The 16,992-nt window shown below is 47.0% G+C and overlaps 1 protein-coding gene across 3 annotated transcripts in view; it reads right to left on the reverse strand.

The window, feature by feature from the left end:
- The window catches only part of LOC119452739 (uncharacterized), a 51,617-nt gene that overhangs the window by 20,656 nt on the left and 13,969 nt on the right, over positions 1-16,992 (reverse strand). Inside the window, exon 1 of one of the 3 annotated variants that reach the window (XM_049667325.1) lies at positions 16,678-16,814. The exons of 1 other annotated variant lie outside the window; for it this stretch is intronic. In XM_049667325.1, coding sequence (XP_049523282.1) covers positions 16,678-16,717 — 40 coding nt within the window. In that variant the 5' untranslated portion in view covers positions 16,718-16,814. Of the gene's footprint in view, positions 1-4,341; positions 4,563-16,677; positions 16,815-16,992 lie in introns of those variants that run through there. One more of the 3 variants, XM_049667327.1, reaches the window with a different exon arrangement.

Genomic DNA, 16,992 nt, shown 5'->3' on the forward strand with positions numbered 1-16,992 from the left:
TTAGCGGGTTGGTTAGTGGATTGACGTCACGTGGTGTCTGCTTGCTGTTGTCCGGCGCCTTCGCTATTAATATTTCCAACTTCACGATTGGTTAGCATCTGCTATTACGAACTGTTCTAGCGTAAGAACGTTTTGTGAGTACAAGCCCCTGATTGACTGCAAAGCAAAAGTGTTGCCGTCCTGCGGGAACTAATATATTGGTGGCTCTACTGCACCTTGTGTTTGCTTTCCTCGCCCGCTGAACTTAACAGGCTCTCCAAAGGGCAAGATTGGAAGTTTGCTAAAGGCCTTCTGCTTCTAGACGGCGAAAATATCTATACATACAGAGTGCACAGAAAACTCACGAGAAATAAGAACACAGTTTCTGCACACGTCTTTCGTCCGTTATGTGTGCACCCTGTGTATGCACTATATGCAGACACGTGGAACCACCTATCTTTCGAACAGAACCGCACACATAGATAGAAAATGTCGATTTTTAATACTTTTTGCTGTAATGCTTGTGTCATTTGAGAAAACAGAATGCTTTGGCATATTGCCTGAAGTTGCACGACTGAACACGTGATAGCATTGAAAAATAACAGCTTTAACTCTGCTATGCCTCCTCGTTCAGGTATATACCTGCAGCGAAGCATGCTTGCACCAGCTCCATGCGCTGTTAGTGCGAGGGCTCTGACGATGAATAGGGGCGGGGCGGTTATGAGAAAATGCTCGCAGTTTATGTTGACGCGATGTGTGATGGAAAAATACGCCACGGCGTCAAAAAATTTGCCGGCTGTGGAACCACCTATCTTTCCAGCAGACCCGGATACATAAATAATAAAAAAAATGTCCAATTGTTTTTTTTTTTGTTCTTGTTCTTTTTTTTTTTTTGCCATTACGCAGCATACGATGGTTTATTAGCCACGTGCCTGATCTCCTAGGACCACGTGTCACAGGACGCCATCGTGCAAAAAAAAAAAAAAAAGAGGGTGTTCCACATCGGCCCACCGTGGCTCTGCGTGGCGCTGGCTAACACTCCCAGGGCTACATCTAGTACACATAAATACCCAAGTTAGTGGACGGACCCACGGCCGTCATTGTAGCACAACTTGGTAGTGCATCGCTCGCGTAATGCGCGAAGGTTGTAGGTCCGGTCCCCACGGGCAACTAATTGTCTCTTCGTCCACCCTTTCATTTCTCTCTGCTCCCTTATTTTCTACATTTAAAATTTCAACCACAGCTAATTACCCCTATGCTTTTCTTGGCTTCATTGCCAGTTGGCTTTATATGGTCGTGACTAACAAAAATCGAGCCTCTCTGTGTCTCTTCTAGTTCGCTGTGTGTGTGTGTGTGCGTGTGTGTGCTTCCATGCATAAAACAGCGTTTTCCTCAAAAAGTTAAATGGAACGCCCATGCATTTCGTCGGACACTTGAAAATTAATACCTCTAAACTGGTTCAGTCCTGAGAATTCGTTCCAAGTGGATACGCCTTGCGAACTCAGCGGCTATAATTCGCAGATTGAAAGATGTGGCGTAAAATACTGAAGTAAAAATTAATTACCGTAATTATGCTAATTATTGAATTAGTCGTTTTGATTTCTCGTGGAAGTAATGGCCGCCTCATCGAGTAGTTGAGATCAAGGATTATAATTGTGCTATCTACCACGGGCAATTTTAAAAAATTGGGTTCAGCTAAAATGAAACACTCCATATATATATATATATATATATATATATATATATATATATATATATTATAGCACTGCACGGGCCGATTTTTTCAGCCCGGCCCGGGCCCGTTTTTACGTTGGGTGGCCCGCCCGAGCCCGATCAAAACATTTATGGCGAGACCCGGGCCCGGCCCGGGCCCGGCAATAATCTACGTTACCCGCCCGGCCCGGCCCGCCACCCCTTTACCTTAGGCCCGAGCCCGACTCGAAACCGGCCCGAACCCGGCCCGAGACCGAAAAATAATGTTTTTCAGAGTTGAGACGCCCGAGAATAACTTCGCTGCACGTTACATGCACACCACCAGAAAGCCCGAGCCCGGCCCGAGCCCGTGAAAAAACTGTTCTACCCGGACCGGCCCGGGCTTTCGGGTAAGCCCGAGCCCGTGCAGTGCTCTAATATATATATATATATATATATATATATATATATATATATATACAAACTCTGGAGCATCACGAAACTCCGAATCAGCACGAATGGCGTCAAATGCAAATCATGTTTAATCGTAAAACGTATTTAATGGCTTCTTACGGATGACACTACGCAGTTCCGTGAGAACAAGATAAGAAGCGAGTGTTTTTGTCGATATAAACAGGTACAGTGCACATTTTTTGGTGCCAGCGACTCGGCTGTCGCGACGGCGCATTCCGATGCTCAGTCAATGCACTGCGCCGTATCCTGGCCCCATCACAGCAGGTGCGACAACGGCGGCTGGTTTCGTGGGAACGACGGGTTCATCGCACGCAGCGCAAGCAACATCAACGCGCGTCTCCCGCGTCTGCCTCCATGGTTTTCGCACAATACGCGCAAAGCAGTGTTGCGAACCTATCCACATTCTCTATCACCGCGGATGCGCTATATACAGGGTGTTTCAGCGAACACTTTCAAAAATTTTTAAAGGCTGCCTGTGGCAGATAGCACAATTCTAGTTCATGAGCTGGTCTACTCGAAGAGGCGGACATTACTTGCACAAAAATTGAAATGCATAATCGACTGATTAACAAAAACGCACTTATTCAGTTTTTAACTAATTACCTTGTGGCCCGTGTTGCAAGTTACAAATTCTATCCGTGGAGTTCTCAAGGCCGATCCACTTGGAACAAATTCTCAGGATGACACCAGTTTCGAGATATTAATTCGCGAACTTTGCGGAGAAATGCATTGGCGTTCCAGTTACTTTCTTAACAAAGTGCGCGCTTTATGCATTGAAGCACAAAAATGGAACGACAATGCATTTCTCCGCAAAGTTCGGGAATTAATATCTCGGAACTGGTGTCATCCTGAGAATTCATTACCAGTGGATCCGCCTTGCGAACTCCACGGCTAGAATTTGTAAATTGCAGTATAGGCCATGAGGTAAGCAGTTCAAAACGTAATTAGCGAACATCTGTTAATTAGTCGATTATGCATTTCAATTCCTTGTGTATGTAACGTCCACCTCTTCGAGTAGACCAGCTCATCAATTAGAATTGCGCTATCTGTCACAGGCAACCGTTAAAAAGTTTTGAATGTGTTCGCACAAAACACCCGGTACTTACCGCTATAACATCGCGGCGCATATTTCGACGCGCGTGCTCAAGGTACACTCGCGCACTGCTTCGTTCCCTTGAGCCTGTTTAGAACATCCGTGGGGAGCTTTAGAAAAGCGCTGGCACACTATAGCGTGGTAATAGGTAGACTTGTACCGGAATACCAGTGTGCGTGTAAGCGAACAGTAGTGCTGATATCGACACATTGTGAACATCTATGGCGACCCTTTTAGAACATCTATAGGACCAGGGAAGAAGCGCCCTGAGGAGGACAGCTCAACCTCTGTTTACCGACGCAGGAGAGGTAAAGAACACAAAGCGGCATGTCTCCTAGTCATCGGCCGCATTGCGATGAGCTGAGAAAGACAGGTGACAACAATTGGCCCGGAAGCGCCCGGAAGCGCCGGATTTTTCTTAGAATGTATAGGGTAGCAAACCGGACCTGCGTATGGCTGGCCTACCTCTCTTTCCTTCACTTTTCGCTCTCTCACTTTAAGATAAAGGACGACGACGACAACAACACAATAAGCCTTGACGAACTGGCCTATTTTACGACGGCCACAAAACGTAAAATGCAGGACACATACAGCCTTGTCTGCACATCTCTTCCTTCGTATGTACCGATGTACCTCTTTCCAAGTTACACAACACAGGGGCGCATGTCAAAACAGAGTTTCTTTAACCGAAGTATCCGCGGGATGCTATTGCCAAACGCGTGTCACCTGCTTGGCTGATAAATCAGAGCTATATGACGACCCTCAAGATGCATCAAGGCGGAAAAAAGTTGATATCGTTCTGCAAACTGTTCCGTAGCAGTGGTTCGGGCCGAGTTCCCAAAGCTTTGCGTTGGTAATTAAGAGCTGTTTTGCCATTAGCTGGTCACCTTCGTTAATATTATTATGATAAGATTATTAATAATGTGTTCAACAGCACGAACGCCTCGCTCCTGCCCTAATGAGCAGTTCTAGTGTGAGAACGTTTCTTTGTGAATAAGAACCCAGGAGCTCCGGCTGAACTTTAACCATCACGCTATCCAGAAAAAAAGAAAAAAAAGAAGAAGAAGAACAAAACGAGTTCTGCTAAAAACAAATTAGCTTACCCATGCAATCGAGACGAAGAGACGGAGCAGTAGTTGTTGCCTCAAAAAGACGGAGTAACTCGAGCTCTCTATTCGATGATGACGACGACGCACCAACAAAAGTCTCCCGGCTGTTCAGGCGACTGCGTTCGCAGAGCAAAGCTTCACCTGTCGCCGCAGAGCGGCAGACGCGACTTCGGAATCCGCGCACAAAATAGCACAATGGAGTGCGTCGGCTTTGAGCGCGCGCTCGTTGGCCGACGTAGTACGTTGGTTTGCGGGGTCGGGAGAGGGTGCGAACAAATGCACGCGATCTAGAGCGGCGAATACTCGCCGATACGCGGCGCTCGCCAAGGACTTTGATTAGGGAGCCTACATGCAAGCGCTTGCATGTAGCGCTTGCATGTCACAGCGCTTGCATGTAGGCTCACTAACTTTGATGTTCAGGAAATGCGAAACGCCGACGCGACGTCGCGAACGGCGAGTTTCCGCATCGTGTACGAACTCTTGGCGACAAACGACGTTTAGCTTCTTCCGTTAGGAGATGCGATGCGGCAAAGCTCGGTGTATATATACAGTGACTGTCACAGTTAACGAGAACGCGCATTGAGCGCCGTTTCGCTTCTCCTGCGGAAGGTGTTCGACATTTCTGGCTGGGATGCCTCGAATAATGCTTTAGCTGCCTGCGTCTTCCTTCAGAAGCATTCGATCTTTGCTCCTTACAGCCCGTGTTCGTCGATGTTAAGCCGCCATAGACGTGTCTTCATTATTCGGATAAAGTGTGACGGTAGCTGGACCTCCGAGTACAATATGGAAAGGTCTTTCTACGAATTTACAGTATAGTATAAAGTACAAAAACAAAGCAATCGTCGTTACGTTATTTTGCAAACTGACGTCATCGACGGGCCAAGGCCGTCACAATTTATCATCACGAATGCCGATGTTGATTCTCGAATGTGAAAAATCACGGATGTGGCAATGTCACTTTCTGCATTCGCAATTTTGTTGATGTTGAGAAAAACAGGCGAAAAGCAGCAGGACGTTGGACAGACGACGATATGTACGCCATATTTACAACCCAGAAACAGCACGACGTTGAAGAAAAGGGTCCTTGAAGCATAACCGCTGAAAAAGTGTTTACCATCCCCCCACCACGATAAACGCCACGATAAACGATAACCGAACCGTTTCCGTCCCATTTCAACAGTCTCCAAAGGCCTCGGGCAACTCTGTTTCCCTTTTCAGTTGATAATTCAACGATAACAGTCACCAGCGATATTTAGTACAAAGAACAGGACAAATACAACCAAGTTTTTTAAAAGCTTTTTTTAAATAACGCTATCAATTGCGTTTCTTCACGCTTCGATGGGCGTTGAAGACGTCGGCAACATATATGTTCTATTATTTATTGAACGTGTAGAGTCAGGACTCGGGTAAGGGAGTTTTGAGTTATTTCCGGCAGCTTTGTTATACGCTGTTATTTGTTGGTGTCGTTAAGAACGCTAGCTATTTCCTGTACACGTCGCTAACCACCGCTATGCAAAGGGACGATGTGAAAGAACTGAATTTCACGCTGCATTTGAGGCGCAGCTAAACATACCTGGACGTCGCTTGCACTCACGGCGTTATTTAGTGGTTGTAACAAAAAAGGTACCACAATGTAGATGAGCGGTTGGCAAGCGTGCGCTCTAATGATTCTTCACGTGTACCCTGTGTAACGGTGCGACATTACATTCTGGGGTTTCATATGTGCCAAAACCACGATCTGATTATGAGGCACGCCGTAGTGGGGGAAACTCTAGAATAATTTTGACCACCTAGTGTTATTTAACGCGCACCTACATCTAAGTACGCGAGCGCTTTTGCATTTCATCTCCATCTAAATGGGGCCGCTGCCGCCGGGTTCGAACCCACAACCTCAACCTCTGCAGCGCAACGCCATAGCAACTAAGCTACCGCGGCGGGCGCACACCAGTGTGAAGCAACGTGCATTGAACGTGTTGTTGACACCGCCGACACAGACGGCTGTGACTCATAACAAATCGAAGGAATCAAGAGCCTGTAAACAACCATCGCTATGCAGCTTCGCCATGACTTTAGCCTATTGCGGTTTCCCTTAGGAATGTCCTAATCATAGCCATCGTGATCATCTTTGCCTTGAAACTGACAGTAAACATTACTGGCGAGAACGATCAAAGGCCGGTGTATACCTTGAATTTACGGCAGAAACTTTAGCGTTGGTACGTCATTGTGACGTCACACATTTCAAGGTGCATCTCGTAATGGGGCCGTTCTGGTAGAGAAAAAAAATTTTTTATTGAAACTTGAATTGGCTCACTCGTATGTTCCCTTAGAAAGCAACATAGTCTTCGTTTAACGACGAAGAACTAAAAATACACTTGAACGGACGCTGACAGTTGTTGCCGGAAGTTCAGGCACCTTGCCTTTGTGCGTTCGTCGCACCCATAAATCAATCGAATATAACATCAATGTTTTAAATACCAGGAAGTATTATTTAAGATTTTTTCAGTAGTTTACAGCGATGGAAGCGGATTTCTACGTTCCACAGGGGAAAAAAAAGCGATTCGAGTTGGTGTCAAAATGCAGCTTATGCTTAAACATGACCACTGAATTTGTAGAACGAAAATGTTGGAGCGGCTTTATTGGATGCTGTTAGCGGATGCCGGCATAAATATGCGGTCCGCTTTTACAAAAATTTCGGAAATATGCTTCGTTTATATTTTACGGTGTTGTTTACTTGCATTGTCGCCCTTCCTGTTGTGTGGTAGTGTCGGTAAACATTAAATCAATGTTCTTGATCACACTTTTGGTTCAAGAGTTTCCTTGCGATGTTGTTTTATTGGTTTGACACTTTATGCGGCAATGTCATTGTGCGTGCATTCTACGTAAGCTATCTGCATGAGTGTACAAGACTACGTGTTCAACGATTCTTGTTAATCAGACGAGGAGTAACATGGCGACATACGTATGCGCCATTATGTACTTTTTTATCATGAAAGAGACAGAGAGAGAAAAAAACTAAATTCTGGCCGGTGCTGACAAACAGTCTTGTAGCTAAGGGCTTCGTAAGAACAGGTTCTAACCAATGCCTTTGGCAAAGATAATAGAAGTAAAGGCGACCGACCAGTAACAAACAGAAGAACAAAAAGAACTTCTGGAATTCGCTTCCTGTTCGTATACAAGCTTGACTCACTCAAGAAATACTTCTGGAACGCATAAATAACTAATTATCCGATTGTGAAAAGCTCACGTGATTGCCTTGAGGATCACCGCGTGCGAGGTGGAGAATCAGTAGACTCAAGAAAAACGAAAATAAGAAGAGCTTTCGAGATACAATGGCACAAATGGCATGCGCGTGGAAGCGCAGACGTTGACGTATCGCGATGTAGAAGTCGCCAGCTAAAGATTTTTTTGAAGCTCACTTTTACTTTCGTGAGCGATGAACGGGTATCGCATACGAAAGAAGATGCGCGGAAAATAATTCCGTATACACAGGGTGCAATGACCTCGCCGGTACATTTCTCGGCGGTGAACAAACGGCGCGTTGGTTTTGAAAACATTCGTCACTCGGCATGCGCGCATGGAATTTCGCTTCCCTGACAAACAGGCGGCCTACTTTTGCTCCGTGGTCAAGGTCTTTGTCTTCCCAGCGACATTCCGCGTTTATAGTATGAGAGATTGGATAGATAGATTTTATTGATAGGAAAGACAGAGAGGTCGACCTGAGCTAGTGTGCTCTAGTCTGCTACTCTGCACTGGGGAAGGAGGGAGGGGGAGTGAAAGTAGTGGGATAGATGATGATGATAGAAGAAGTGATGAGTGCTCATGTACATTAGACGTTGGCTTTACTATATACATCCGCTCGTCGAGTTTCGTGTCCTGAGGAAACTCAAACAGCGCTTTAGTTTAGAGCAATGCACGGGGGCGATTTTTTCAGCCCGGGCCCGGCCCGGGCTCGGTTTTACGATGGGCTGCCCGGTCGAGCCCGATCAAAACGTTTATGGCGAGACCCGGGCCCGGCCCGGGCCGGAAATATTCTACGTTACCCGCCCGGCCCGGCCCACCACCCCTTTACCTTAGGCCCGAGCCCGGCCCGAGCCCGACTCGAAACTGGCCCGAACCCGGCCCGAGACCGAAAAATACATGTTTTTCAGAGTTGAGACGCCCAAAAATAACTCGCTGCACGTTACATGCATACCAACAGAAAGCCCGAGCCCAGCTTGGGCCCGCGTCAAAAAACCCGAGCCCAGCCCGGGCCCGGGTCAAAAAGCACACGCCGTGCCCGAGCCCGGCCCGAGCCCGTGAAAAAACTGCTCTACTCGGCCCGGCCCGGCCCACGGGCCGGGCCGGGCCTGGGTTTTCGGGTAAGCCCGAGCCCGTGCAGTGCTCTACTTTAGTTGCCCGCATTGAAGTTGCAGTGTCAGGCCTTGGGCCGAGGATAGCGTCCTCCGACAGTGCATGGTTGCCTGCCAACGCTGGCTGGGGAATTTTCCAACGTCCTTCGCTCCATCATATATGCTGGGCAATCGCACAATATGTGTTCCAACGTCTCGGCCGTCTGGCAGTGTTCACAATCAGGGCTGTTCGACTGGCCGATGAGGTGTGTGAAGCGACGGATCAAAGCAACACCAAGCCGAGTCCTGTGTAGCTGATATGAGAGCACTAGCGATGGAAGCCGGGAGTGTGCTCGGGAATTGTTTTGATTACTTCTATAATCAACTAGATTAGTTTATTAGGAAGAAATAAAGTTTGAGGTTTATCCCTGTAGTTCCCGATGTATCGTACTTGCCACACTGAGTTCGGTATCTTGAAATTTTTATTTAAGCATGGGAGTCTTAAGCATAGCCTACAGCCTTTTTGATACGCCGACTGACTGATTTATTGACTAACTGATTGGTAGAATGATTTATTTATTGATTGAGTGATTGATTGAATAATCGATCATTCGATTGATTGACTGATTGAATACTCGATGGATTGGCTGATTGATTGAATGAATAACTGATTGACTGACTGACTGAATGATTGCTTGACTGATTTTAGTGTCCCACAGCAGCACAGGGCCTATGAGAGACGCCGCAGTAGAGGCCTTCGGAACAATATTGACCACCTCGAACGTGCACCCAAAGCAATGCACACGAGCGTTCTAGAATTCCGTTCCCACCAGAAAGTGGTAGCTGAGGTAGGAGATCGAACTCGCGACATCGCGCCCAGCACCACAACGTCATAGGAAGTGAGCCACAACAGATGGATCTTGACAGCGTCTACTGTAGGACGACCACGAAAAAAAAAAAAAGAAAAAAATAAGAAAGAAGGCTGCACTGCATTTTGAAGTATAACCAAGAACCGAAGTTAGTAATTCACGAGAACTTCTAATGCGCCACAAAACAACCCATATGCGAGAAATTATTTTGCGATAAGTGCGCTATTGACGAAAGGTGTAATCCCTTATTTCAGACGAATGAAAAAAAAATGATTTAAAATGCTCCCACACTAACCTAAACCAATTTAGTGTTTATCGTTGGCGTCTCTTTAATTTCTCATTCCCCCCTGTATGTGCATCTGTATATACCAGCCATGATGGGCCAGCAGTTATGGCGATCCGCGGCTGAGTACAAAGTCCGGGGTTCGATGCACGGAACAGGGGAAAAATAAAGAAAAAATGACACACGCAATCATGGGCTTATATTTAGGTGCACGCTAAAGCAGCGCAAATGGTCTAAATTAATCCGGAGCCTTGCTCGCCGCTACGGTGTCCCATAACCCACGAGTTTCTTCGGGACAATAAACTCTATACTACATTCTTTACTGTCCCCTGAATAAGTTTAGTTTGTTTAGGGGCTCCACCCATTGAGCATTTTGTTCGCCAATAAAGTTCTTCTTCATTGATGGCGGTGCCAGACTTCCTTTTAGCCGTTACTGTTATAAAAACACCATGGCATTACACTTTTTCGCTAGTCTGATCGCTACCACATTTAAAACTTTCATTTCATTTTAGTTATTTATCTTAAAGACCTCACTAGGGGGGGGGGGGGGTATTACATAAGGGGAGAGTGCACGTAAAGAAGCAATAAAACACTCCAAATTGCGACAAAAGGTACACAGTCAAATTTGCTAGAAAAAGGTGATGGGCACGTGATAGCGACGATATTGTGACGAAGGCCGTTACAGTGTTTGGCTGCAATAGGAGGGGAAAAAAAGAATGGTGAAAAATTACACAGTTCTTACACGTGTGCACGGGAAACTCGCACAGTTGTTGACCAGTGCGACGAGATATATATACGCGTTTAAGTTAGGACAGCGATGTCTTGTTTTTTTAACATGTCGTGCATACAAGTGCATACACGTGCGCCGAGCAAACACATTCTGTCCGTTCTCACGGGTCACGCGCGCATGCGCGAGGAGAAAGGCACGACTTCGCGCTCCGCGCGCGCGCGCCGCAGCCTCGCCTTGCGCAGCACAAGACCCCCCTCTTGTGACGACATCACATCCTGCTCCCGAAAAACAAAACCTCCACGGCGCGTTTCTTGCGAGTCGCGTGCCTCGAGATGCTGCCGTTATCACCGAGCGAGATATTAAACCCGGAGTTTGCGCGCGCCTCTTGCTGTGCTCGTGGGAGCGTATAGAAGTAAGCCAAGGCGGATCTTGTCCGTTATCTCACGAAGCTGCTGCTGACGGAAGCGAGCGATCGCCGCGTGTCAAACAGTCAATACAATGCCAAACGCAGGGGACAAGTTGACGCGGCAGTTGGAGCAAGGTTCCCGGCTGGGTCAATGACGGAGTCGAGGTCCGTGCAGGGGAGGACACTCGTCCGAATGCGTGTATCTGGAAGGTCACATATATGCCCAGTTATTGTGCATCGGTAATTATTCCTCCCGGTTCTGAGCACGTGAGCGCGTCGCAAGATTGTCACTGGCTTGTTATGAAGCACGAGATGCCCGAGGGACGTCCCGCGCAGTTCTCTACATATCTTGACAGCGGGCGATGAATCAACTAAAAGAAGCTCGCAGTTATTACTTCTAATCGGCGCCTCTATTTCGTATCACTGGGTATCTATCTAGACAACTGCTAGAACTTTGAATACGTATGTTAGAAATCTTAACCGTATCTACGCTCGGACCTCAGGTCACGTGTTCATCGATATATAAACCTCGCGCTCATCATTTGTTACCCTTCATTCTGAGTAAGGCATCGGTTCAGGACACCTTTTTTTAATTTTTTTACCTCGGTCGGCTTCTGCCCTTTCTCATACCACAATTTCTTTTTACATCGCAATCATCTTTACCGGCTTATCTGGCCCGCGGCAGGGCGAAGGCTTCTCCAGAGGAGGTCTCGGCAGTTGACTCTGTACCGATCGAGTCAGGCGAATCCGGCCTATGCCTGCAAATTTTCTAATCTAGTCACTCGTCTTATCATATGCGCACCATCCCTGACTGCTCTTTCTTTTCTTTAACAACACCTCGACCACGAGTTACCTGTTTTGAGCACCGCATCATTTACACCCAGCTCCGCTTCCTCGTAATCAGCCACCAGCGTGTTCTAACTTACACACTGTCGTTTCCTACCTGTTAACATTATGCTTATCATTGCTGTACTATCATCTAATTTGCTATTCTTGGGTTACTTGCAAGTGTAGTTGCTATATGCAAAGTTTCAGCAAGGTATATATTAGTACCGGCTAAATGACAATCGTTATTTTTATTGGCCACATTAATTGAATTTTAGTACGTATTTTCTTTTTGTAGCGACTCCCTTCTGCATTTAGTTTACCGCTTAGTGTATTAAACACCTAGATCAAAAAGAAATTAGATAGATAAAATTTTGACATCTAGAGAAGTAATTCGAAGTTACGTACAAGCACTGCTGCCCTCAGACGTCATGGGAACTTTTCAGGCTGTCGAATGAAACTGCTGAAGTCGCTTCGACCGTAATGCGTGTGTGTGCGATTTTTTATTGCGATAGCAATTATATGGACACTCCAAGCTCATTTTTGCCGTCGCCGTCGCCGTGAGGTTCCGTATAAAGTTCAATGGCGATAAAACCATCGCCGCGCGCTGTACGCTGTGCGTGCGAGTGAAAGCGTGCGAGGGTGAGCCGGCAACCGCAGCTTAATCTCGCGCACGCGAGAGAGAAAGGCGGCCGGAAGCGCACGGTCTTCGTTCGCTCGCGGGGCACGGGGAGGAGGCGACGGAGACGGTGGGGCTGGGGGGGGGGGGGGGGGGGGGGGGCTGCGTTCTGCTCTTGCCGCTGCTAGGGTGGCCACCCTAGCGCTGCTGCTGACAGAGCTGCCGCGCGGGTACCTTATCTTGAAAGCGATCTGCTATGTGGCCGAAGTGTGCGCCCGCGGGGGCCTCGTCTTCAAAGCGATCTGCTATGGGTACGAAGTGCATGCGCCGAGTGCGGGTATCTTCGTATGCGCTGTGCTTTCGACGTTCGCGTTGAAGCTCTGACGAGAGGCAGCGCGAAGGTCAATTTGCTCGCTGCCGCTGGCGCGCTTTCTCACTCCAGCGTTTTGACGAGTTTCCGCGGTCATCGAGCGAGATGTGTTCATGTTTACCTGTGCGCGCGTGACACCGTGCTTGTTTATTTAGTTGGTAAGCGAATATTTACAACTTTACACGGCCGATAAATCTACTATCCTTACTTCGTATAGCTGTCTACTAATTTGCTAAAGCAATCGATGCCTCACATTTCTGGCGAAACTGCGACTTTTCTTTTTTTTTCTCACGTCCAATTTCCTCGTTTATCATGCAGTTCTATAGTGACGCACAGTCGTGCACAAGCAGTGAAACACAGCGTTAAAAAAGCCCGTATTAGAAGCAACAAATCCGAAACGATGAACCCGTTCATTACCCTTTTGGTTCTGTCCACGAGTTATTGTAGAACTGGACCGGAGCTGTTCGTTCGTATAGATACGTTGGTATACATGACAACATATGTTGGTATACGTGACATAGAAATGGTAGTCAGTAGTCTGAGACTCTAATTGGGGCCTCTTGCATAATTACATTTAGAAACGCGTATGTAAGTCATAATTCGTCCACTTTGCTATTTTGAATCATTGCTATGTTAAGAGCTCTCACGATATATCTTGAATCTCAGGGCTCATTACAGATTTGCTATTAAACTTCCCGGCAAGATCGATTATTTCATTTATGTAATCGTCGTCTATAAGACGTCTAAAGCGAAGAGAATATGTTTTTCGTGCCCTGACTTGAAATATAGGAATGATTTATGAATAGCACTTATGTGCGACTCAAGTAATAAACGGTAAAACACCCGGAGGTTAATGGTAAACAAATACATTTAATTTGCTTCCTTAAAGGCTGCATAATAGACGCAGTTTACAGAATTTCGGTATGTTTTTGGTGAGGTACGGAGCTTCAAACTGGTTCATGAATTCGCTTTTTTTGTTTATTTTTTGCAGGTTGCCAAATTGGGCAATCTTAATAAAAATTATAAGAACTTATAGAATAAATAATATAACTGCCCCGAGAAGTCGCCAGAACTTACCATATTTCTTCAAATGTAACAAGTATAATTTGAGACTAGCGAATAGTTGTACAATGTGACAATTTCTGCGTTGCAAATTTACGAAGGAAATTCAAGTAGGCCCGAGCTTAAGTTTCGTCTTAAACCTGGAAATAGCAAAGATGTGCGAATTTTCGAATACGAACCGGATGGTCCCTGCTATTCGATTCGTATTTGATTCGAGAATTCGCTATTCGAGGTTGCCGAATAATCATTTTCTTCCGAATATGTAAGAGATAAAAAAAAAAAGCACTTGTCGGAGAGTCGACGGAAACAGAACGACTGCTGTGAGGACTGTTCCGAATGATTCTGCCGCGGAATATAGCTCAGGTTTTTGTGCAGAGGCAACAGTTCTTCAGCGAGCGCACGGGTCAGATAACTTCTGTTCAATAATTTCCAGTCATTCAATACGAGTGGCTCGCTTTTTAGTTTATATTCGAATATGTTCCGATTTATTACTTGGCCAGCCTCCCCACGTTTGCATCCTTTTGAAACAACATGCAGTGCTTTAGTATCACACTTCTGTTCTTCAGCGAACTTAACACGCCGCGGTAGCCTATCGGCTAGGGCGTGGCGCTGCTGAGCTCGAGGACTCGACCTCAGTCGCGGCGGACTCATTCAGATGGGGGTGGAATGGAAAAAATTCAAGTTTTAGTTCTTTATTACTCCTGAGGTGTTTCCCACGAACGGACATTAAGGGGTAATGTCAAGATAAACTGTTATAGTAACATGCTGTGTTGGTAGCAAGTCAGAAAAGAGACAAATCAAAAAGACAGGTGGGGGACTGCGCTCTCAAGTTCCAACAGAAGTTCGGTGTGACGTCCTGTATTTCGACAGCGTCTGCTCCGGTCTGTTAATTGGTTCATCGGTCAATCAATCAACCAATCAATCAATCAAATCACCCAATTTTTCTCAAAATTTTAAATTGGAAAGGGATGCTTAAGCAAAAAGCTGGTTTCAACAGCTCGACTAGGCCCTAGCATCCGTGATGAGGCAGTAGTCAAATAACGACTACATTGCAATTTATAGGAGCAAAATATTAAACAGGACAGGTTCCGTGCCATGTTTCCGAGCTCGATATCGCTGGTACTATCCCGGCCGCAGCAGCCGCAATCCACTTTGCGAAAGAAAAAAAAATGCTCATGCACTTATATTTAATTGCATGTTAAATAATCTCAGGTGATCAAAATTAATCCGGAGTCATTACGAAGCACGCTACGGCGTGCTTCGTAACCAGAATGCCGTTTTGGCGCCGTAAAGGCCCAAGTTTATATAATTTTTTTAAACAAGTTCGGAGAACATGGCCACTACAATGTAACGATTCCGTTCTCTCGATTCTGTTCGTTTTAACAGCGGAGCTGTTTAAACTCTTGGTTAGGCCGCGTAGTGCGAACAAAAACTGTGGGCCGATCCTGGAGGTAGTGCAGAAAGGGTCCAAGCGCAATAGCGCACATACCCCTGTGAACTAGCGAGGCTGTTTAAGCTCGAGGATGGTCCGTCGAGTGTACGCCGCAAAACCTCCGCCTGGCGATGACGGCACCATGCGTCGCCTAGCAGCGCTTCGCCCCAGCTGCGCCGACCGCGCCGAGCCTCGCCACAGCTGCGTGAGCAGTGACGTCATCGCGCGCACCGCATCGCTTCGTCTTAGCTTTTCCGAGCCATGACGTCACCGCGCCGTGCGGAGTGGTTGCCGCGGCTGCGCAGAGGCGGAGCTAAGCCGTGACGCCACTGCGTCGACCCACGGGATATATAGCTCCGCGTCACCGCCGCGGCGACACCAAAGCCCCGCCCATCACCGCGCCGAGCACATCGCCGCGAAGGGCCGAAAAAGAGCGTCACTCCCGAAGCGGAGGAAGAGCGAGTGAGACGACTTCGGTCCGATCCCGAGTATCGCGCCGCCGAAGCGGCGGCGAAACGTCGGTGATTCGCAGAAGATCCGTACGAGCCCGCGAAACCGAGCAAAAGCGTTTGAGCGTCCAAAAGCCTCCGGATACTTTAACGACTGAGGGTTCATTGCTCCTTGGGCTGTCGATGATTCCGAGTGTACTTGCGCAAAACGTGGCCGAGTCTCGAAGCATAACCTCGCAAAAGCCTTGCCGAACCGAGATAAAACTAGGTAGGAGCGCTAGCTTCGCTGTTTGCCCAGTCTTCGCACCACTATAGTGTGAAGCTGCCCTAATTTTTTTTATCGACACCGTTAAGTGATAACCCAGTGATAACGCCCCGGTGATAACGTAGGCCAATCCCAGTGCTAATGTATAAGGCGGAGTTCCGTACTCGTAACACCGAAGAAACGCGAGAAGCAATATATAGCATTGACAAAAAACCGTTACCTTACCTCGTCCAGTTTCTCACGTTAAAAAGGCTGAAGCCCGATAAGTTACCTTGAGATTCATGACGTCACACATTGCATCGGCACTGAGGTCTCAGTGCAAAAAAAAAAAAAAAGTTTATCCTTTATTTTCTTCGCTATAGTAATCACCCTTTCCGGCCCAATGAATGACAATAAATAAACATTTGCCAGCCTAACCTCATTTGGCATTGCCCTTTACGGTCCCTTTAAAATATGTCAGCACTCCAAATAAACACGCAAGCGAGATCGAGGGCCTGTAATCAGGAAACGGCTTGCGTAGGAAAGATTTCCTTATTGGCCGGCCTTCTGGCGTCCAACTAATCAAGATAACGATTAGGCCCGATATAATGAGTCGATTGGCACTCCAGCGGCAAATCGCGCGCAAACACTTGTGTAATAGAAGTTATGTGAATACCACAGCTGATGTGAGCTAAGTGGGCTCCTATACTCACTCTTGTAAACGGTGATCGCCATGCAGTTTCCAGAGAACATAGACGCGCAGCCGGTACTCGTCGGGGTTGTTTCCTGCGCACTGCGTTTTTTTGCTCGCGAAGCAACGAAAACGTTTTCCTGTTTTCCCCGAGCTATATATATAAGCCGCGTGCGCCAACTGCGTCAGCGATCTATATGGTGAACTCGTGCACCGTCACGGGCGGCTCTGGGAACCACCTTTTACGGGACGAGTGGTGGAACTGGTTTGTCTGATTCACGAGAATGCGCACAGCTGGCCAAATCTTTCTCTCACACACAAACACACACACGCACTC

The sequence above is a fragment of the Dermacentor silvarum genome, chromosome 5, assembly GCF_013339745.2.
Source record: "Dermacentor silvarum isolate Dsil-2018 chromosome 5, BIME_Dsil_1.4, whole genome shotgun sequence".
In the NCBI taxonomy this organism is placed as follows: domain Eukaryota; kingdom Metazoa; phylum Arthropoda; class Arachnida; order Ixodida; family Ixodidae; genus Dermacentor; species Dermacentor silvarum.